Source organism: Barbus barbus (genome assembly GCF_936440315.1).
Source record: "Barbus barbus genome assembly, chromosome: 9".
NCBI lineage: Eukaryota > Metazoa > Chordata > Actinopteri > Cypriniformes > Cyprinidae > Barbus > Barbus barbus.
This window is the reverse complement of record NC_136737.1, coordinates 6,102,934-6,127,444: the sequence shown is the minus strand read 5'-3', so window position 1 is coordinate 6,127,444 and position 24,511 is coordinate 6,102,934. Positions and strand designations below refer to the sequence as shown.

The following is a 24,511-nucleotide window of genomic DNA, read 5'->3' as shown; positions in this document are numbered from 1 at the left end:
AGAAACAGACTGAAGCTGGATCATCAAACTGGATCTCTGACCATCACAAACACCAGAACCACAGACTCTGGACTTTATGAAGTTGAGATCAGCCGCAGCAGCTCAGAGGATAAACACATATTCAATGTTACGGTCAATGGTGAGTAAAGTATGACAGATCACTCTATTATATACACTACAGATTTGGCATATTGTATTAACATAATTTGATTCGAATATTCAACTTTACTGTTATTGTATAAGTACAGATACTTTGAAATATAAAAATGTGGTGTGGGGGGTGAGAGTGATTTGCTGTTACTCTGAGTAAATTCAGACACACGAGAGAGCAGGATCCAAGTGCAGCTTAATATTTTAATTATAATAATAACTAAGATAACATCCATGAAAGAAAACACAAGACAAGGAACATACAGAACACAAGGTCAGTATGTACATAAGGATAACAAGGTTAACCAGAAATCTGTTGAAACAAGCAACAAACTAATCAACAAACTACACACAGACTACAAAAAAACAAGAAAATAAAGCACTTAACCCTCTGGCCCTCTAGGAGTCACACTTGCCTCCTTCGCGGTCAAAAGTGTCCGAAGCCTTGAAATGTAACTTCTTTTTTTTTCAGGAAAATCAATGTATTATATTTTTGTTCAACAATTTTTTGATTATTTATGATTTAGAGGGAATTTTATGATTCTATGCAATATTTATACAATTTTAATGAGCTACCATTTTCTCCATTAGAATTCATATATATTATTTATTTATTTATTTACCATCTGGAGGCATTAAAAAATAAAAACTTGTGTAATGTTGTATAACCTTCTTGTATTAGCACCCTATATAGATATATACAAAGGCTTTTGGATTCCCGTTGTTTTTTAGACATCATTTCTTCATTTTCTTTGCATTTAGACATATATTTAGACATTCTTAAAGACTACTTTTTGTCAAGGTTTAGATATTTTTGATTAGATAAGTATCAGGTTTTACATTATGATTACAGTCAAACATTAAAATATTGTTAGAAAGGGAACACAAAGAAAGCATTTTTGTTACTCAGTATTTGATAATTAAAAAATCTAACAAAATAAGGAATGGATAGTGATCATACAAAACATTTTATACAAACATTATGTAATTAATTCATGTTTTATTCAGTGTAATTCAATAAATGTTACTAAAACTTCAGAAGGGAACTGCAAAAACAATCAGTATCAAACAGTAGATGTTAAAAATATGAATAAAAATGTAATAATTATAAACAATTTTAACTATATATATATATATATATATATATATATATATATATATATACAAACTGTAATTATTTTATGCATTGCTGCACATGCAACAGATATCAGGAACATCTGTTAGGCTGAAATATGATCACACAGTAAATTGAAGAAAAAGAGGAATACAAATAGAAATAACCATAAATAAATAGATTTGTAACTATTTACATACAAACAGTAATTATTTTACACATTGCTGCAAATGCAACAGACAGTGTTACAGTGTCTCTTGCACACTGGAAGTTTGCACTTTATGCAAAAACTGCTGGTTTTCACATCCTTTGGCCAGCACATTTGGCACCTTTTCTTTTCTGTTAGAGACTGGTCATAGAGCCGTGGAGGGATCAGCTGCAGAGGCACCTGCCGTGGAGGGGCCACTCATGGACAGATCAGCCATGGAGGAACCAGCTCTACAGACACGAGCCATGGAGGCACAAGCTGTGGAGGGACCAGCCATTTAGGCACGAGCCGTGGAGGGATCAGCTGCAGAGGGATCAGCCATTGAGGCACAAGCCGTGGAGGGGCCACTCATGGACAGATCAGCCATGGAGGAACCAGCTCTACAGACACGAGGCACTAGCCGTGGAGGGACAAGCTGTTGAGGCACAAGACGTGGAGGGACCAGCTGCGGAGGGACCAGCCATTGAGGCACAAGCCGTGTAGGGACCAGCCATATAGGCACAAACTGTGGAGGGACCAGCCGCAGAGGGGGATCAGTCATTGAGGCATGAGCCGTGGAGGGACCAGCCATATAGGCACAAGCTGTGGAGGGACCAGCCATTGAGGCACAAGCCGTGGAGGGGCCACTCATGGACAGATCAGCCATGGAGGAACCAGCTCTACAGACACGAGCCATGGAGGCACAAGCTGTGGAGGGACCAGCCATTGAGGCACAAGCCGTGGAGGGGCCACTCATGGACAGATCAGCCATGGAGGAACCAGCTCTACAGACACGAGGCACTAGCCGTGGAGGGACAAGCTGTTGAGGCACAAGACGTGGAGGGACCAGCTGCGGAGGGACCAGCCATTGAGGCACAAGCCGTGTAGGGACCAGCCATATAGGCACAAACTGTGGAGGGACCAGCCGCAGAGGGATCAGTCATTGAGGCACGAGCTGTGGAGGGACCAGCCGCAGAGGGACCACCCATTGAGGCACGAGCCGTGGAGGGACCAGCCATTGAGGCATGAGCCGTGGACCAGCCATTCAGATGATGACAGATGATGAGATCGAGTGGAAATTTGGAACTAACAGGACTCTTATAGCTAAAATTAATGGAAAGACCTGTACGATCCGTGATGGTCCTGATGGGAGATTCAGACACAGACTGCAGCTGGATCATCAGACTGGATCTCTGACCATCAGAAACATCACAAATGAACATGCTGGAGTTTATGAAGTTGAGATCAGCAGCAACTGTACAGAGACTAAATACAGATTCAGTGTTGTTGTCTATGGTGAGTACAGCTTACGCTGTTATACTACAGATTTGACATATTTCTATTAGTAGTTCAGCTTTACAGACATTGTACAAGTTCACTTGAATTATGTTCGCAGTTGACATACTGTACCACACATTGATGCACTTTGTTAACATGCTTTAATTAGTGAGGTGAAAAAAATATCTGGATTGGATAGATGAATTTTTGTTCTACTCAGAAAAAGGGACACGTTTGTGCCTTTTTGTAGTTCTCGTATTTGTAATGTTCAGGAGCAGGCAGAGGATTGGATTTTCTTTTTTTTTCAGCAGCGGTTTAATAAGAGTAACCAAATAAAGAGACAACCTGAAACAAGGAAACAAAAACACAAAGAAATGAAACACGAGCAGATTGGCAACCATTACATTTTTCAACTGACAAAGTAGCAAGGGAAACACAAGGGGTAACAAGCTTAACATGGTATCGAGTTAACATGTCCAACCTGGGGAGAATAATCAAGGGGAAAAACTACAAACAAGGCACAGGAATCACTCCAACATAAAAGTCCAGACAAGACACATGGAACATGGAACATAAGTATCTGGCATGGTAGGGAGCTCAGAGGAGCACAGAGTATGTCCTCCTTGGCCGTGACAGGACAGGCAGAAGATTTAGGAGCAAATGTCACTGCCTCAGGAGGAGTTGTAAACATTTATTTGGCCCAAACACAAATTGGCAGCTACCATCACAGCAACACAGATGACAGTGGAACAATTTCCAAGACCACCGGCTTTGGGACCACCGGATTGGAGGATGACGCAGAGATCGCTGGGTTTGCACCAATCACAGTGTAGATATGCTACACTGGACATCAGTCTCATCCACCACCAGTCAGGTCCATTGGCAAAGATGGTGCAGGCTGATTATGCTAGTGGCAACCCAAGCTCCGCAGCCACCCCCACCTCCATGTCACTATGTCACTTAAAATAAATGGCTGTTTACTTGAGCATCTTGTCCAGCCTAGTCTCAGCCTCAGATGTCACACCCACGGACTCCTGCCTAAATGCCTGATGCATACGAGTCGCAAAATTGGAAACACTTTGGGAATTTCTAAGTTGTCATCAAATTGGTTAAATTTGTCAGGATTTCTGGGAAACGCGTGTGTCACATTATTTTCCCTGATACCAAAGCCCCTCATGGAAGAAGAAACAGAGATTGTCTTACTATAGGGAGATGAGAGGGTCTGTATTACCAAAGTCCCTTTAAGGCAAGACAAGTCACTCGGCGGCCATCTTTGAAATGCCTCTTGGGCATGCAAGTGCAGCCCCTATCTCTTTGTATGGGGAAGCATCAAATTCTCCAAAACTGTTCAATAAGCTTACAATTAAATTTCATATTTGAAATCACCATTAAATCTGACAACAACTGTGTCATAAATGTTGTTTCTTTTGTTCAAATAGCGTTATAAAAAGCTTATTTTTCAGGCTAGATCAGCCAGTGTGCATGCGCAGTCCTAGCTCACGTCTCAGAATTCTTACTGTTTATATAGCAACTGGGACTTCTAACGCCAACTGCAATGATTTGCTGACTTAACCGATTAGCGACTGAGCGGCCATATTAAGCGTGGCATTTTTCCCCATTCAAAACTATAGACCCTTTTAGGGCCGACAGACCGTGTGTAGTTCTATGGAGAATAAGAGGCATGTTCTGTGACGACCAGAGAGAGGTTAAAAGGTCTCCTAAGGAATTCCAGTCTAAGTCTTTGTCTTGTATGGGGGGAGACCTGCCCAAGAGAGTCTGTAGCTCGTGATTTTCTATTACAGGTTTACATGTGACCATCAGTCTTGATTACTTGCCCCAAATTTGACAGTCTCCTAATTTGACAGTAAGCTGTTCTGTGAAAGAGGCTTGCTGGTTAGTTTGCTTGCTTCAGACTAGTTGGTGCTAGGATTTGGACAGATTTATGACGTTGTCCTGTTACAGCTTTGAGGCCCCTCTTTGTGGAATCTCAGCTTCTCATGTTCTGATCGAATCTTAAATTTGTCTGATTCAGTCTCTGATATCCTACATGGCCATTATGCTTTTTCGGCTAAAGGTTGCAGGCTTGCCTTCTAGTGGCTTTAGAAGAAAGCCGTCTTGTTTACAACTGTGACAATGAGCGCTTATCAGGATCAACTAAATGCTGGATTGTCAAAAGTATGTGAAATGTAAAGTTTGTGGCAAAGACTCTTTAATATAAGGTTCCCAGACCTTCTGCTCTCAGTCTGAAGGTATGGTTATGTGAGACTATAGCCACTTTCACACAGTAATACCTGTAAATTGGCGTAAAATTACCAGAATGACCTTACCGGTAAATTCAAAAATGCACTGTTTACACAGGCAATGGGATTCCATCTTATTTGGGTGCGCCTCCCAGTGTTGTGTTTGTAAACCATGAAGGGGTATACTCATTCATGCAGCACTTTTGGTCCAGAGACATCATATTACACAACTTCAAACTGAACTACACAGCACGGAATAATGCATCATGTGTGTCAGAATGTTATGACTGGCCCAGAGCTCTGGATTGGCCTGGAGTAGACGTCTTACATCAGCACGTCTACCCATCCTGTGTTCAAAATGGCTTCACAGTTCCCAGTGTTGCCTAGAGTGTGCACATCCCCCTCCCCCGTCCATCACATGTCGAGGGGTTTTCCTATTCAAAAAGGAAAAACATTGAGAAAGTGTGCACAAGCACGGTCATCACACAGCTCCATTGACACCGAGAGCATAGGTTGTAATTTAGATATGTTTTTAAGATGGAAAAATGCAGTTTTACAAATGTTAAAAACATGTTTTTCAAAGAAAAGATTGCTATCAAAAAGTACACCTAGCTTCCTAACTGATGACAAAGAATTTACAGAGCAGCCATCAAGTATTAGACAGTGATCTAGATTATTACATGCAAAAGTTTTTGGTCCAATAATTAATACCTCTGTTTTTTTCAGAATTTAGAAGTAAGAAATTGCTAGTCATCCAGTTTTTGATATCAACTATACATTCCATTAGTTTTGCAAATTGATATGTTTCATCGGGTCGCGAAGAAATATAGAGCTGAGTATCATCAGCATAACAGTGAAAGCTATCACCATGTTTCCTAATGATATCTCCCAAGGGTAACATGTAAAGCATGAAAAGGGGCCTAGTACTGAGCCTTGAGGTACTCCATACTCCACTTGTGATTGGTATGATACTTCTTAATTTACTGCCACGAATTGATGGTGGTCAGATAAGTATGATTTGAACCATGCCAGTGCACTTCCTCTGATGCCAACATCATTTTCTAGCCTTTTTACAAGAATGTTGTGGTCGATTGTGTCAAACGCGGCGCTAAGATCCAGTAGCACTATTAGAGAGATACAACCACGATCAGATGATAAGACCAGGTCGTTTGTAACTCTAATGAGAGCAGTCTCAGTACTATGATATGGTCTAAAACCTGACTGGAAATCCTCACATATATAATTTTTCTCTAAGAAGGAACATAGTTGTGATGGTACTACCTTTCTAATATCTTTGACAGAAAAGGGAGATTCGAGATCAGTCTGTAATTAATTAATTATTTGGGGTCGAGTTGTGTTTTTTTAATGAGAGGCTTAATAACAGCCAGTTTGAAGGTTTTTGGGACATATCCTAAAACAATGATAAGTTAATAATACTCAGAAGAGGATCTATTACTTCTGGAACCACCTCTTTTAGGAGCTTAGATGGAACAGGGTCTAACATACAGGTTGTTGGTTTAGATGATTTAACAAGTTTAAACAATTCTTCATTTCCAATAGAAGAGAATGAGTGGAATTGTTCCTCAGGGGATTTATAGCGTACTATCTGATGCGATACTGTGGCTGACAGCTGCATGGTTACAATTTTCTCTCTAATAGTTCCGATCTTGGAAGTAAAGTAGTTCATAAGGTCATTACTACTGTGCTGCTGGGTAATGTCTGCACCTGCTGATGTTACAGTTGTGGTCAGAATTATTGGAACCCTTGGTAAATATGATCAAAGGAGACTGTGAAAATTAACCTGCTTTGTTAATCCTTTTGATCTTTTATTTAAAAAAATCACAAAAAGCTAACATTTCATTGGATAATAAGAATTTAAAATGGGGGGAAATATCATTATGAAATAAATGTTTTTCTCTGATACACATTGGTCACAATTAACGGCACCTTTTTATTCAATACTTTTTGAAACCTCCATTTGTCAGTTTAACAGCTCTAAATCTTCTCCTATAATGCCTGATGAGGTTAGAGAACACCTGACAAGAGATCAGAGACCATTCCTTCATCCAGAATCACTCCAGATCCTTTAGATTCACAGCTCCATGACGGTGCTTCTTCTCTTCAGTTCACCTCACTCATTTTCTACAGGGTTCAGGTCAGAGGACTGGAATGGCCAGCAGAAGCTTGGTTTTGTGCTCAGTGACCCATTTTTGTGTTGTTTTTGAGGTTTGTGTTTGGATTATTGTACGGTTGGAAGATCCAAACATGGCCCATTATAAGATTTCTAATAGAATCAGTCACTTATTGATTTTTTATCTGTTGGTATTTGATAGAATCCATGATGCCATGTGTCTGAACAAGATGTCCAGGACCTCCAGCAGAAATATAGGCCCACAACATCACAAATACAGCAGTATATTTCATTGTACACATGGGGTACTTTTTATCCCTGTGTTCACCAAACCCATCTTGAGTGTTTGCTGCTAAAAAGCTCATTTTTTAGTTTCATCTGATCATAGAAGCCAGTCCCATTTGAAGTGCCAGTCCTGTTTGATAACTGAATATGCTGGAGTTTGTTTTTGGATGAGCTAGGAGAATTTTTCTTGAAATCCTCCCAAACAACATGTGGTGATGTAGGGGCTGTTTGACAATTTTTTTTTTAAGGTTTTCTGACCCCGAGACTCAACTATTTTCTGCAATTCTCCAGCTGTGATCCTTGAAGAGTCTTTAGCCACTCAAACGCTCCTTCTCACCGTGCATTAGGACGATATAGACACACGTCCTCTTCCAGGCAGTTTCATTACATTTTCTGTTGATTGGAAATTCTTAATTATTGCCCTGATGGTGGAAATGGGGATTTTCACTGCTCTAGCACTTTTCTTAAAGCCACTTCACTAATTTGTGAAGCTCAATTATCTTTTGCTGCACATCAGAAATATATTCTTTGTTTTTTCTCATTGTGATGGATGATTAAGGGAATTTGGGCTTTGTTTTCCCTCCTATTTATATTTCTGTGAAACAGGAAGCCATGGCTGGATAATTTCATGTTCATAATCACCCTAGAGTGCTCAAAATTGTGAATATGAATGGGAGTATACTTCAGAGATATTTTACTCTTAAGAATTTCTAGGGGTGCCAATAATTGTGTCCAACGTGTGTTTGAGAAAAACATTTATTTCATAATGATATTTCCCCCCATTTTAAATTCTTATTATCCAATGAAAGGTTAGCTTTTTGTGATTTTTTTTAAATAAAAGATCAAAAGGATTAACAAAGCAGGTTAATTTTCACAGTCTTCTTTGATCATATTTACCAAGGGTTCCAATAATTCTGACCACAACTGTATATTTTTTGTTAATTTAGCCACTGTATTGAATAAATACTTGGAGTTGTGTTTGTTTTCTTCTAAAAGAGATGTAAAGTAAGCAGATCTAGCAGTTTTTAAGGCTTTCCTGTAGGGGAGAGTATTTTCCCGCCAAGCAATACGAAATACCTCTAATTTTGTTTTTCTCCAGCTCCGCTCCATTTTCCGGGCTGCTCTCTTTAGAGCTTTTCTACACGGTCTTTATATGGTTGTAAGTGGCAAGTGTTTTAAGGGTGGTGTGATGGCCATGGTCTCACATCGTATCAGTGATCAGTTCCTGATATATTGTGTTTCTTACAAGATCTTATGGATAAAGTCTTTTCCACTATCAAGGTCTACCTGGCGGCTATCTCTGTCTGTCATGTGGGCTTTGAGGGCTCAACTATCGGGCAGTATCCTCTAATCCACAGATTTATGAAGGGTGCTCATTGTTCTTTGCCAGTCTTCAGAGGACTGTTCTTGAATGGGATTTCTCCATGGTGCTGGAGGCTCTGTCTCAATATCTTTTGAGTCCCTGGGAAGAATTTCCCTGAAACTGCTGTCTTTCAAGATGGCTTTGATCTTGGCCTTGGCATCAGCTAAAGGTGTCAGTGAGCTACATGCACTCGGTTCATTTTTAACTATGTTTCATGAGCATATAGAAAATCATGTAAAATCAACCAAAATTAAATTTTCTTCGACAATTTCCCCCTTTTTATCACTCATTGATAACTAATTATAAAACAAATTAATTACTACATCTAGAACTCTCACTACTTTATCAAGATTACATGCATATTTTCTCATAAAACAATAATGATAATCTCAAAGCAAATTTAAGTAATTACATCACATTTATTAAGTTATGATCACTCTTAACTTCTTGAAATCAGAAAAACATGTTAAGGCTTTTTGTGCAGGGACAGACCCTAATCTTAAGCAAGCTAAACAGTATAGACGCAGATGGGCTAAACACTAATCAAAAAGCCCCATGACTCAAATACAGGGTATTACCTTCTGAATTAGTTTAGCAAATTTCACTGTAGCTTCCACTACTGGTCGTGTCTTCATCACCCGATTTCTCTCTTCCCAGATTCAAAAACATGTCATCAGAATAAGCCGTCATTTTAATATTCACGCTAGACACGCTAGTCTTCACCAGTCTCTGTACTGAGCTGAATATGAACTGAAAAATGCATGATAAACATAACAACAAAAGCAACAATCCTGTCGCCACAATTGGAAACACAGTGTTAAACAACCAGTAGCCCCATCCTCCCCACAGATGTGTTAACCATTCAAGCCATAGGCTGTTCACTCGTTCAGGCTCTTTTACAGCCATTCTCATTTGGGTGATGTTGGTAAATGCACTCTGTGTTTATACAGGATCCTGGCACTTGTTGACACACATCTCCGATCTCTTACTCCCTCTGTTCCTCCTCCTGAGATACAGATGGAACTTTTCTGCAGTGGCTGGCATGAATCCGCGTTGCCCTCTCAGCTACCTTCACAGCCTTGTGAGTAGTCAGAAGCACCTGGAACGGTCCCAACCACCTTTTTGCCTTCCAGCTCTTTCTCCTCAGATCTAATGAACTATGAAATCATCATGTTTAATGTCGTGCAAGGGCGTTTCAGCAACTGCCCCTGGGCAGCTTTCACCTGCACACAGACATTAGACAACAGAGAAGACATTTCTTTGCAGTAACTCAACATACCTCTATTGATGGCAACTGTTGTTTTCCCCCTTCCATTCCCATAAATGGTGGTCTACCAAAGAGAATTTCAAATGGGCTTAGGTTTCCCATGATCTTTCTCTCATCCTCATGTACATGAGGACGATCGGGAGTGCCTTAACCCATGTGGTGAGTCCAGTTTCCTCTCAACACTTAGCCCCATTATTTCAGTCAGCAGAGACTTTGCCACTGCTGCTGCGTCCTCTTTTGATGTTGGGAAAGCCTCGACCCATTTGGACCCCAGCACCAAACAGTATTTCTTCCTTCACACAGGGACAATTCAACAAAGTCTATCCTTAGATACTCAAAAGGGCCTGTCAGTGCTGGCTGGGATGCTTGAGATCATTTTTATCCCTTTTGGTATTAAAGATGAGACATCTTTTCCAAGAATTTTCAGCAAAAGTTAAAAGTGAAAAAGTGAAGTGATATACTGCCAAGTATGGTGACCCATACTTGGAATTCGTGCATTTAACCCATCCAATGTGCACACACACAGCAGTGAACACACACACACCGTGAACACACACCCGGAGCAGTGGGCAGCCATTTATGCTGCGGTGCCCGGGGAGCAGTTGGAGGTTCGGTGCCTTGCTCAAGGGCACCTCAGTCGTGGTATTGAGGGTGGAGAGAGTGCTGGACATTCACTGCCCCCACCTACAATCCCTGCCGGCCCGAGACTCGAACCTGCAACCTTTGGATTAGGAGTCCGACTCTCTAACCATTAGGCCACGACTTCCCCAAGTTGTGAACCCCTTGTAAATCACAATTCTTTCATCAATTTCACCATTCCCCGTTCGATACATGGTCTTTCCCATGCATCCCTTTAGCATAATGGGCAAAGAAATGTCGGGGTAAAAAAGGCTTGCCATCACAGCTCATCCATGCACCATCAGTCATTTTACAGCCACACTGTTTCCACTGATTTTTCTCTGCTCCGGAGGCAAATGCCTGCATACTCTGTAAGGAAGAATAAACGTCATGGTTAGTCTCAGATAACAAAGTCTTTTGACTGCTGAGCCGCTGTGGCCTTCGCAGCTGCGTCTGCTCTGGTATTTCCTGCGGATACAAAATCTTTGTTATTTGTGTGTGCTGCACACTTGCAGATGGCTACCTTATCAGGCAGCAGAATGGCCTCTAATAAAGCTGCCACAAGAGGACCATTTAATATTGGGCGCCCATCTGACTTTAAAAATTTTCTGTTTCCCCACAAGGCTCCAAAATCATGCGTAACACCAAATGAGTAACGTGAATCGGTGTAAATTTTGACGCATTTTCCTGCCATAAGTTTACACCCTTTTCTTTTCTTTGTCGGGGGGGCCATGAGCACTCTTTCCTCTTGAGCTTCTTCGTGGGGGGTTTCAGGAATCATTTTGGGGTCTTCCTCTATCCGCGGTGCTGTTGGTCTTTTTGGTGGAGAGCAGTCGAGGTCAGGGTCCACTTTCAGGGCTTGCAGCTCAGCCACGGGACAGTGATGATATGGAGGTGGTGCGTGTGGAGAGACAGCAAAAGCATTTTTCATTTTTCTTATCTTTCCCATTTCTACATGCTAGTTCTTTCTGCATTGCCCTTCTTTCTCTCTTATCTGCTTCCCCCATCCAACAATTCACTGTTTGTTCACATTTCCCACTCATATGCTTCACACAACACCCTTTCTGCTTTTTGCTTCCCTCTTCAACTGATTACTTTACTACAATTAATCTTGTGACACTCAATGTTCCCTCTTTTGGAAAATCATGATACTTAATTAGTTTCCCCATGTCTTGCATGCAGTTCTGGCCATATAATTTTTGCATTTGACAAAATACCGGTGTATCATATTTAGCGAGCTTGCTCTGGGACTTCCCCATACTGGCTGTTTCTTCTCTGTGGGCCTCTTTTCGGTGCCTATAATCTGTTAGACATCTCCAACAGATCCAATTTTTATCCCAAAGCCAGCCAGGTGGAGTGCTCCCTGCAGCTCCAATTAAAACCCGCACAGTTTCAATTTCCCCTCTTAGAAATATGTTAACTGCATTGAGCGTGACCTCAATTTTTTGCCGATCACGACTCGTTGCCCATTTTCAGTTTCTTTCTAGAAAACTTCTTAACTATGCTGTCCACGTAATCTCAATCTTTCTTAGAGACTTCTTGATTACGGACTTCCACAGAGCCAGACCCACCAATATGGTTTATCCCTTTTCTTAATTCTAATTCTACTTTCAAAACCCAATTCTTTAAATGATTGATTTATCTCTTACCAGAGACTTCCGTTGCCACCTGGGTTCGTTTACAGATTCCAGTGGTGTCCCCTTCGGGCCCTGGCAGTCGGTCCCTGTCGTCCCTTCAAACCTATTCGGGGTTAGGGCTGGACTCGAAGTCCAGGATGTACGGTCACCGTCCACTCTCAGGTCCAGAAGACACATCCAAGGAATCCCACTTCTGACGTCAAATTGTAATGGTAAATTAAAATCACTCTCAGCATGTAAGTTGTCTTTAAAAAGGTTTATTCTTTGCAAAGAAGGTCAGACAGTCATACAGAAACACACAAGTCGCTGCAGAGTGAGACTCCGAAGGGAGGGCTCCCTGCACCTTATATCTCCCTCGGCCTTCAAGGTTACAAACTCCTAACAGCTGTACTTTTCCACTCACGGTAAGAAACTAGAAAGAAACAGTCCACTATGTTTGATGAGGATATAGAAAATCATGTAAAATCAACCAAAATGATTTTTTCTTCGACACTAGCCACTAGGGGTGGTGATGGCGCAGTGGATAAGACACATGCCTTTGGTGTGAGAGACCCGGTTTCGAATCCACTGTGAGACATATATAGCAATTGTAAGTCGCTTTGGATAAAAGTGTCAGCTAAATGTAAATGTAAATGTAGCCAGACTTGGTGCAATTGGATGCTTCTGCAGAGGTCAGGTACAGATGCTCTTCCCATAGGCGGATCTCTCTACTCTCTGTTTCAGAGAACCGGGGTTAGGACAGTGACCTATTGTTTCCTTCCCACTGTTGTTGAGAATTTTTTTTTTTTTTTTTTTTTGCTGTTTTCCTTTTTTTGTACTTTTTTTGTTTGTTTAATTTTTGTTTGTATAATCTGTTGGTCTATTTCTGCATGGAAGGCTTCTTCTTTTGAATTGGGTTGCTGTGATACATTTGTGGTTGTTACTTGTTTTTGTTTTTTTGTGTGTGTGTGGGTTTCACTAAAATCATCCCATCATGCAGTGAAACCCAAGTGATTATTAAATTTTGAATGGGTTTTAGTACCATATTAGTTATTGTGGTTATATGTGATTATTTTGATGTGAAGTTATTTATTGTGAATTATTGTTGAATCATTGTCTCATGTTTATTTTATTTGTTGATGTTGTTGTTTGGTTGATCTTAATTGGTTGAGACCCATCTTTTTTTTCAATTGTATTCCAATAGATGTGGGGTGAAGTAGCCTATTCTAGTTGTTTTATTAGTAATAGTAATAGTAGTAGTAGTAGCCCTTTATTGTCACTAGTCACAAGTACCAGCGAAATTAGCCATCAACCTGTCCATACATACACAACATACATACAATACAATATGACAGGGGGTAGACAGGACAGGAAGACAGGGAATTGAGGAAGAAATACAGCATAACATGAGAAAGGGGGGGAGAAAAAAATAACCCCCAGACTATGCTCCTTTGGGAGTACAGTGTGAGAACAGGAAAAACACCCCAGCAACAAAAGCACATAATCAATACAACATAGACACACGACTTGCAACGGGGGGTAATCCAGCTCCGGCAAGCAGCCATCCGGTCCTGCAGCCCTCTCAGCGCTGGTCACAGACCCGCTTGTCAGACTGGCGGTACAAAGCGGCAAAGGCGTTGGATGGGGTTTGGGAGGTGAATGCATATCTGTATATATGTGCGTATGTGTGTGTGTATGTGTGTAGATCGTGTATTTTTTGTAGGCCTGGAGAGCCGCCACGCTGGCATTCAAATCAAGTTGTCTCAGTCCGCAGATTGTGATAGCGACACAGCAATTGCCATGGAAACGGCCTTGATTGGGACCCAGACGGAGTCGACAATCAGCAGGTGTCATTGGAAGGGGGGAGGAATGCAAGAGCGTTTCACTGCAGTGCTCTTCCAGGGGTTGTTTTCCAGCCAGGACCTTGTCCCAGGCAGTACTGGTTGTTTAGGGAAGCCGAAAGAAGATAAGATTGCGATTGTTTGGTCTTGGGGCGAGTAGCTGCATACCAATTTCACAGCTACTCTCTTTGTCCATTCTGGTCTCCAAATCCATCAATTTTTCTTTCCAAAGCCGTGAGCTTAACCGTGATGGAATCCATATTGCGGTTGATAGTCCCAGTCTCAGTGCTGACCGCTCTGCCCACTGCTTCAATCATGACGGGCAGCCTTGTGAGGCTTTGGACAGCTGTTCCCGTCTCCTGAATTTCTTCGATAACCCAGGGCTAAGCCTAATCCAATCAGCAGAAAACCCGTTATCATGGTTCCGAATAGGTAGATGTCTTCAATGTCCTCCACGGAAAGAGCCGCCAGACACATGACCCGCCATCTCTCCCACGCGTCCATCGTGTAGCCAGTTGCGAACGTTCCGACCGGACAATTGGGTTCCCCCGAACCCAGGCTTCTGGTCGAGAAGATGGTGTCAATTGCGTTGAGAGACCAGTTGATCAAATCCATGATTTTTCAGTTTGGAGAGCAGTGCAGAAAAAGTCTCTCAAGTATTAGAAAATAGACGAGACGAGAAAGCAAGCAGGGAGGAGAGGAGAGAAAATGTGACCGCCTTCGCTGAGAGCCAAACGAGAAAATAATTTATTCAAATTTTTTATTTTAACTGTTAACTTGTGTACACTGGTGTCCAGATCATTAAATTCATTATGTACAAAGTATTATCTTTTGGGGTCCCCCTTGTCTTAAAAAGTGGGGTGGTGTAGTCAATTCTGCCAGCTTGATTAATATCCTTCTATATTGTTCAGGTCACAACTGGAAATGTTACAACTTCTCATACTGGTATATTGCCAGAACAAATTTGCTGGTATTTCTGAAAAGGTCCTGTTCACCCATTATTTCTTCACGATAATTTACCAGTATTTTTCCAGTAAAGTCTGTATGTGTGAAAGGGGATTATGACCAGCCTGACTTGGCTACATCAAGTGTTGTTTGTTAACTTTCTAAATGTACAGTTCTGTTTCATGTTGTTCTTTTATTTCCTCAGATTGCACATTCTGTTGTTATTTTCCTGAAGCTATCACTCGATTGGTCATCTCTGTTCTGGTGGGCGTGGCTGCTGCTTTTATTGTTGTGTATGACATCACATCCAGAAAAGTTGAACAGGAAAGAACGGAACAGCCATCATCATCATCATCATCAGACCCTCACAGATGAATTGTTTTGCCAGACCCAAATTTAATTCAGAAAACAAAAATCTGGATTTATAAATTAAAGCCCAGTACTTTTAATGATTAATCCATTTCCTCATAATAATAATAATATATTATTTAGGCATTAACAATGGACCTCTCTCTAAATATCATTACTGTCAGTGTATTTCACATAAAAAGGGGATCCTGCCGATCTACTTAAATAGATGGCAGTACAGCATCTAACAGCACTGTGGTATCTGTACTTAAAAGATTAGTTCATTTCCAGAATAAAAAAAAAGTACTGATAATTTACTCACCCCATATCATCCAAGATTGTCATGTCTTCCTTTAAGTGGAAAATAAATTAAGGTTTTTGAGGAAAACATTCCAGGATTTTTCTCCATATAGTGCACTTCAATGGTGGCCAGCGGTTGAAGGTCCAAACTGCAGTTTCAGTGCAGCTTCAAAAAGCTGTACACGATCCCTAGCCGAGGAAAAAAGGTCGTATTTGGTGAAACGATAGGTCACTTAAATATATATTTTAATCACAAATGCTCGTCTTGCACCAACCTCAAACATTACGTAATCATGTTGGAAAGGTGATGTGTGACATAGGTGGAAGTACTGACCCAGTGTTTACAAAGCGAATGTGCAAAGAAAGTCAGACGCCCTTTACAAAAAAGGTAAAACAACGATGTTGGGCAATTTTGAAGTTGGAAGAGAAAATGAGATGGAGTTTTTTTGCCCTACCCTAACCTTTTGAACCGAAGTACACAGACATTTCCAATGTGATTACGTGATGTGTCAAGTCGCACATCGCAGAGCTAGTGCAAGACGAGCATTTGTGGTTAAAAAGTATATACATTTAAATTTTTTTTTTTTTTTTTTGGGAAAATCTTTTCAGTAGATAAGACCCTTATTCTTTGGCTGGGATCGTGTAGAGCCCTTTGAAGCTGCTTTGAAACTGCAATTTGGATCTTCATCCCGGTGGGTCACACTGGAGTGCACTTTATGGAGAAAAATCCTGGAATGCTTTCCTCAAAAACCTTAATTTCTTTTCGACTGAAAAAAGAAAGACATGAACATCTTGGATGATATGAAATTTTTATTCTGGGAGTGAACTAATCCTTTAAAGTGCACAAAGAAAAGTGATGCTAAGCTAAAGAAAAACTGTGCCCATGCCCATCGGCTGATTTTAACCTGTGGATTTGTCTGGTGCTTCACAATGGTTAATATTAGCATTATTGTAATATTAATATTCAGTAAGTAATACAGCTTCTAAACTAATATGACATTCTTCAACTATACCTTAGGCTGGGTTTTTTTTTTTATGCATGGCTGGCATAAAACAATAAAAATAAATAAACATAGTACTGTAGCTCATTAGTGCCACCTACTGGATCAGTCTCATTCTATGTTAAAAGTGTGCTTTAATCTGTACATTGAAATCTGTTCGTATAATGGGGTGTATAGTTTTTGAAATAATTTACTTTTTTTCAGTAGTCAGTTATTGTTGTCCAAGTTTTTTTCTTTGTCTGTATCCCATTCAGCTTGAACACAGCTGTTAAAATTGTCATTATTTAGATATTTAAAGTTGTTTTGGAAATAAATACGTGTTCAAGGGCCAGTGTTTGTATGTGGTTTTATTTGTTTTGCTACAAGATAAATGGTTCTAAATAGCACCAAATTAAGGTCCTTCAGCTTGTAGCAGAACCCTTTTTAAGGTTTTATTTATATAAAAAAGACATGTTTTGAAAGTGCTATACTTTAATGTTTATATAGAACCTTTTTAGTAACAGTTTATTTTCATTAATATCAGTATATTAGAATATTTATATAATTAATGTTATAATTAAGTATTATTTATTAATATTGTTTATCATCCCTCTATCTATTTGGTCTTATGATATATCTTATATCTTAGTTGTACTAATTTAATATATCTTGTAGCCTCAGGGTTTTACATAAAAACAACAAGTTGTGTCTATTATTAAAAAAAAATATGTGAAATTGTAGCAAAATTGGCACTGAACATATAATAAATAATATAAAAATGCATAAAGTACAACACAAAACAGAAAAAGAAAATCAATGTAATGAAGCTCTATGACGCCTTTAAGTCCATCATTATGTGCATATTTTTGTGTGATTGAGTGGCAGTTTCTCTGCAGAGGATCATGGTTGTGGGATGTGATGCATCTGAAATACACAATTGAGTTTAAAGTTACAGTGTGCCTCTTCCAGTTGTTTAAAAACTAATTAAAATGATTGTTATGAAAGCCAAAAGTAGCAAAATGGACAGTGTGAGCCCTACCCAATGTTAAAAGAAAAAAGTGATATAAATTATGGGATGGCTTTAATATTATTTTGTGACCATGTTTATAAAACCAAGTAATTAAAACAATACATGGCAACACTTTAGAATACTGTTCCAGTGAGACTGTGTTGATTAATGAGAACGCATGAAAAACACAATATACACATTCTAGTAACTACTATGAAACTCTGATTAATAAATTAGTAAGTAATATTGCTCAGTCGAATGTGGTAGTCCAGTATTAGCAAATCAGTAGCTACTATTTTTCTATTCTTCCCTGAGAACTACTGTATACAGGTTCATAATATGAATAATGCATAATGTATAATTGATTCTAAAGTAGCAAATGTTTCTATGTATTTCCTATAATAACACATTAGCTGATGCATCATCACCCTGAACATGTTAAACTTATAACTACAAATGTTGCCAATTTAAAAGTAAATTCACATTGTTCTTAAGGGGATCTTCCCCCATCATATAGTACTACATAGTATCTATAATTAGTGTATAGTTAACTTACTCAGATGCATGTGCTCCAAGTATAAATGAAGAGACACCACAATCTTACTTCTAACTTTCTTGACGTCCGTGGCTTTCGTTATAGTCTCGCTATGCGCATGCGTCTGATAGAGACTTCAGCCATTTTAGACAGCAAACTGAACTGCGCTCTTACTGTTCTCGAAAAGAAGCAATATAGACCTGACTGTTTCAAAGTAAACAACTGAGGTCATTCAGTGAATGCTAATCGGTGTAAAAGTCTTCATGTAAGAAGTGTCTTTGTTTTCTGTTATTCGGCTCGTGCTGCAGATCTGTGGTTCAGGGTGCGGCTCAGAAACGGATCTCTGAAAAACACTCAGGATTTCAATAACTCTCCGGATCATATTCACGCAACTCTACATCAAGATGAAGATCGCACTTACAGTTGTTCTTTTTCCATTATTCACGATCGGTAAGTTTGGTTTTTGAGCATAACTGCAGCACTTTCGGTTTCGTTTTTCTACACGCTGGAAATGAGCATGTTTTTATTTCCTCAATTTTCGCATTCCCTGCTGAGTTTATAAATATAATAAACGTGATCATATTTATCAAGGTGAAGAGCACCTTCTTGTGGGCTTATAGCCTATTGTTCAACAACAAATGACAGCATGGCCTAATAGTCCTGGGCCGGTGTGCTAAAATATTGAGATACTATTTGGTGTCAATGGGCAGAGCATGCATGAATATTCATCAATTTCCTGTTTCGCGTTAAAATATTAATGCATTTTCACCGGATCACAAAAACTTTTCAATAAGGTAATTATATGTCAGCTTCGAACTAAGTTAAGTTTAAAATAGCCCATAATTGTTCGTTTAGGCTATGCACAAAATGGTTATCGTTAGGATATGCTACAAGTAGTCTAAATGAGCCAACAGATGCTAAATATTTTCTTAAATTCCTCTGTTTTGCTATTACAAGTATGTCGATTGATAACGTTTTCTAAGTGTATTGGCTATATATGGTGGCATAATAAAACTTGCTCACTGATTGAGAAAAACATTTTCTTGCTAAATGAATTAAAATGTTGTTGTTTTTTTTCCAAGCACAACCTTATAAAACATGCTTAATTATTTGACCAGTTTTAATGTTTTACATTTTGTTCCTGAAATCCACACTTTTTTGGAATCGGGATAATCAAAGGTATCCCAATCCAAAGTTTTAAATAACACACACTGAAGGGTTTCTTCAGATCTAATCCAATTTCAGTCATTTATAGTAAATTATATCAGATTTGCAATATTGTGCTGTAATTATATTTGGTTTACTAACTGTTAAAAATTTCTTGCAAAGTGTATTAAAATGTTTGTTTTGTTTTGTTCTTTCCACTGGGTTAAACAAAGCACACCCTTATAAAACATGTTTCAGTGATAAATGGTTTTAGCAAAAATGACACATAATATTAAAAACATGTGGGCATCCTTGAATGGCCTATTCTTCAATAAGTATGAACAATCTGACTCCACTGACAATCCATTAAATTTGAAATATGATTTTCTTTTTTAAATCCTCTACCAACATTTATACTGATTTCATTGAGTTTGTCCATAGAATATACATCCCTGTTTGCCATTTTTTATTTATATAGAAATTTATTAGATTCTTAAGAGATAATATACCACAGAACTCCTATGATGTGTGCTTGGCTTGTGTTGATAAATATCTGCTGGTCATATCTGCTGGTCTGTATCTTTGTGTAAACAAGACTTATAGGCTGATGAATTGTCATCTTAGTCAAAGACATGACACCCTTAAGTCCCTTATTATTATTATTATTATTAGTCCATTATGCCACATTAAGCCTTTAGCTGTATGGGAGGACAAGTTAAAATTTGCGTATTGTGTTCATGGCCGTCTGCTTGCCTTGTAGTACATTTAATAATAAATATACATCGAATTTTATCTTTTAATTGCACAATGTATTAATAGATTAAGCCATATTAAGCGTTTATGGTTTTCTACGGGAGAAAACCACTTAACGAGAAAATTTGCGCATTGTTCATATTCTATATTAGTTTCTTTTTTCTTGTCTTCACCACCTGGCTACTGTTGTAAAATGTTGAGAGATTCAAACAAAAAATAATCAATAAATAGAACAAAATAAAAAAGACTGCAAGTGACGTCACCTGCGGAAGTGCAAGTGTCTGAGAGTGCAAGTCTGCAGCCAGACCCTTCTCCAAAATCAGGTTATATCTTTATTCAGCAAAGGGAAACTACTTTTATCTTTGACATGAAAATGTACAATTTACTATATGGTATATATTTTAATAAAATATAAAACCTTTGAATGGTCATAAGTTTGTAAAATAGAAAGAAAAGTTTGTTGAAGTACTGCAGGATTGCTAATTTCACAACTTGACCAACGCATATTTGAGTCTAAATTATTTTCATCTGAATCACAATGCACTATGATTAAAGACAAAAATGGCGTGGTTAAAGATTTTTCACATTTTTGCACAAATTTCTAATTTTGTCTTTAACCACATGGTGCATTTTGGCCACTAAATGTATCGTTTTGAACAAAAAAAGATTTATAGAATATTTATATTCTAATTCATGTGTGTAAAAAAAAAAAAAAAAAAAAAAAATCAGTTTTCGCTTTATGATTGAAAACATTTTTGAATGATTGAGCAAACGATTAGGAATGGCACAGAATAATCATCACAACAAACTTTTTTTATTTTGCCACAACGGATACATTTTGACAGTTATTAAACAACACATTTTAAGGACTCTCAAGGTAAAATCAGAATATTATAAATATGCTTAACAGCTATAGGCTCATTTACTTAGAGTGTAGCCTATCAGCTGTACCTCAGGTAAATCATTACGCCAATAATAAACACGACACAATCTATAAATTATTTTGCATATTAACAATTATACTCTAACCATAATTTAATTCTACACTGAAAGATAATTACTTTTGAAAAGGTTTTGTGATCCAGTAAAAAAAACATTTAAATTTTCAGAATTGCATTAACATAAAAATCAGGAAACTCATGTATGCTCCGCCCAGTGACACAAAATATCCCAGACACCGAATATTTCTTCTGCAGATTATAAGAGATTTCCACTGATTATGATTTCTGAGTGCTTAATAAGTTTCATTTTTGACTTAATGTTTCTGTTTGTTCTGCAGGTTTGTTTGCTGATGGAGAGTTAGTGTCAGTGACGGAGGGAGATTCAGTCACTCTAAAGTCTGGTAAAACTGAAATAAATAAAAATGTTGGGATTCAGTGGAGGTTCAATGAAATTCGTATAGCTAAAATCAGCAGTGACTCTGGTGAGAGATGGGTTAAACCTGATGGGCCATTGAAGGACAGACTACAGCTGGACAGTCAGACTGGAGATCTCAAGATCAGCAACATCAAAAGCACAGACTCTGGACTCTATAAACTAAAGATCAGCAGCACTGGTGTGTCCCCCCCTGAGATGACATTCACTGTCGAAGGTATGTCATTTTAATATAGCGTTCTTTAAATCGTTATTTATCACCCTACACCCTCAGAACACATTTGTGCCATTAACGGTTTTTAGACTGTTTAGTTTTACGAAAATTTTAGAAGACATTTTACCTCTGTGTTTCATTTTACCACAGTTTCACAAAGCTAAAGTCAAACCATTCTGTTGAAATGATGCAATTTAATTTACATAAAAAACATGCACCATGTATGTAACATCTCTTTTGAAATGTGATTTAAAAGGAGTGGTTGCCTATAATTTCAAATAGCTTCAGTTATTTTTAAGGCCTAATAGGGCAAATAAGCATCTTGTTTATGTAGTCTTTCAGCCTTTTTTATCAGTCTACAGTGGTGTGAAAAAGTGTTGGCCCCCTTCCTGATTTTTTATTTTTTTTGCATGTTTGTCACACTTTAATGTTTCAGATCATCAAACTAATTTAAATATTAATCAAAGATATCACAAGTAAACACAACATGCAGTTTTTAAATGAAGGGTTTTTTTTATGAAGGGAAAACAAAATCCAAACCCACATGGCCCTGTGGTTTATCACACCTGAGTTCAGTTTCTCTAGCCACACCCAGGCCTGATTACTGCCACACCTGTTCGCAATCAAGAAATCACTTAAATAGGACCTGCCTGACAAAGTGAAGTAGACCAAAAGATCCTCAAAAGCTACACATCATGCTGAGATCCAAAGAAATTCAGGAACAAATGAGAAAGAAAGTAATTGAGATCTATCAGTCTGGAAAAGGTTATAAAGCCATTTCTAAAGCTTTGGGACTCCAGCGAACCACAGTGAGAGCCATTATCCACAAATGGAGAAAACATGGAACAGTGGTGAACCTTCCCAGGAGTGGCCGGCCGACCAAAATTACCCCAAGAGTGCAGCGACGACTCATCCAAGAGGTCACAAAAGACCCCACAACAACATCTAAAGAACTGCAGGCCTCACTTGCCTCAGTTAAGGTCAGTGTTCATGACTCCACCATAAGAAAGAGACGGGGCAAAAATGGCCTGCATGGCAGAGCTCCAAGACGAAAACCGCTGCAGAGCAAAAAGAACATAAAGGCTCGTCTCAGTTTTGCCAGAAAACATCTTGTTGATCCCCAAGATTTTGGGAAAATACTCTGTGGACTGACGAGACAAAAGTTGAACTTTTTGTAAGGTGTGTGTCCCATTACATCTGCCGTAAAAGTAACACAGCATTTCAGAAAAAGAACATCATACCAACAGTAAAATATGGTGGTGGTAGTGTGATGGTCTGGGGCTGTTTTGCTGCTTCAGGACCTGGAAGACTTGAACCATGAATTCAGCTGTCTACCAAAAAATCCTGAAGGACAATGGGTCTCATTCACTAATAAGTGCGTACGTTTTTCGTATTTATATGCACATTTGAACTTCTCACGAAAACTTTCCGCCTAATTCACAACACGTACATACGCACATGAGCTTGTTCTTAAACTCGTTCTTCTGTTTGTGAATTTGGAGTCTTCTAAAAGAGCGCCTGCGTGCACGAGGTTAGTGATTAGCATAATACACGCCCAAACCAGCTCCATATAAGGGCTTTCCGCAAAGCGGCAGTCGTCCAGAGAAAGACAATTATGGCACTGAAACAAAAGACAGAAAAATAACTTTAACGATTGTGAACGTGAGGTTTTGCTGTCAGAGGTGGAAGCCAGAAAAAAATGTCTTATTTAAAAGCGACTGAACAGCCATTCGTCACTCTCAGCAAACATATCTGTGCACTCTCTAAAGGCCGCAATGTCTTCAAGATGTACCAAGTGTGCCATGCCTCCAAACACAAGGTGAGACACAATAATCACTGTTTATATAAGGATAGATCAGGTGATTTGTTGTTTGGACCTCTAATAATAGGACGATTGAGGGACTCAAACACAACTATTAAAAAAGGTTCAAACATTCACTGATGCTCCTGAAGGAAACACGATGCATTAAAAACTGGGGGGCTGAAAACTTTTTGAATTTGAAGATTAAGGTAAATTGTACTTAATTTTTCTTCGGGGAAACATGCAAGTATCTTCTGTTGCTTCCGAAGGGCAGTATTAAATGGAAAAAATATATATATTTCAACAAAATAAGAAATATTTGGACATCTTCATCCTGTTCAAAAGTTTTCACTTAATGCATTGTGTTTCCTTCTGGAGCATCACTGAATGTTTGGACATTTTTTAATAGTTGTGTTTGAGTCCCTCAGTTGTCCTCAGTGTGAAAAGGTGGATCTCATAATCATACAATCACTTCTGGAAAGGGTTCAAATATGCAAAAGATGCTGGAAAACTGAAGAATCTGCAGGACCTGGAGGATTTTTCTGAAGAGCAGTGCTCAGTTTAACTGTTCAGAACAAACAAGGGACTCATGAACAACCATCACAAAACAAAAAAACAGTCGTAGATCATCCAGGTAACCATACACAGTATTAAGAACCAAGGGTTCCCAAACTTTTGAATGGGGTTATTCTTAATAATTTCTGCAAATTTTTTTTTTTTTTTGTCTTGTGGACTAAATGTAAACATCTTTTATGTAAAATATCTTACTCAGGGCAGTACTAAATAAAAAATAGCATGCATTTTGTATATAACTGGACCTCTAATTATACTTTATTATCAATTTTAATGTCTAGTTACTTTTCACCCACCCTGTAAATAACATATCTAATTATATGTGGGGTTCTTTATACATGCTTACAAGGCCCTGGGTGTACATGATTATTACGTACATGTGGTATAAGTTGTTCTTTAATTTTTCGTACATTTACAATAAATTTTAGTACGAAAGTTTTTGA

The 24,511-nt window shown here is 38.7% G+C and overlaps 1 protein-coding gene across 1 annotated transcript in view; it reads left to right on the top strand.

The window, feature by feature from the left end:
- Positions 1-21,245: 21,245 nt before the first annotated feature.
- The window catches only part of LOC306874607 (uncharacterized protein), a gene marked incomplete at both ends in the record, with an annotated part of 341,414 nt that continues 338,148 nt past the window's right edge, over positions 21,246-24,511 (top strand). Inside the window, 2 exons of the mRNA XM_079424755.1 lie at positions 21,246-21,261; positions 21,386-21,697. Of these exons, the coding sequence (XP_079280881.1) occupies positions 21,246-21,261; positions 21,386-21,697 (328 nt within the window). The remainder of the gene's footprint in view (positions 21,262-21,385; positions 21,698-24,511) is intronic.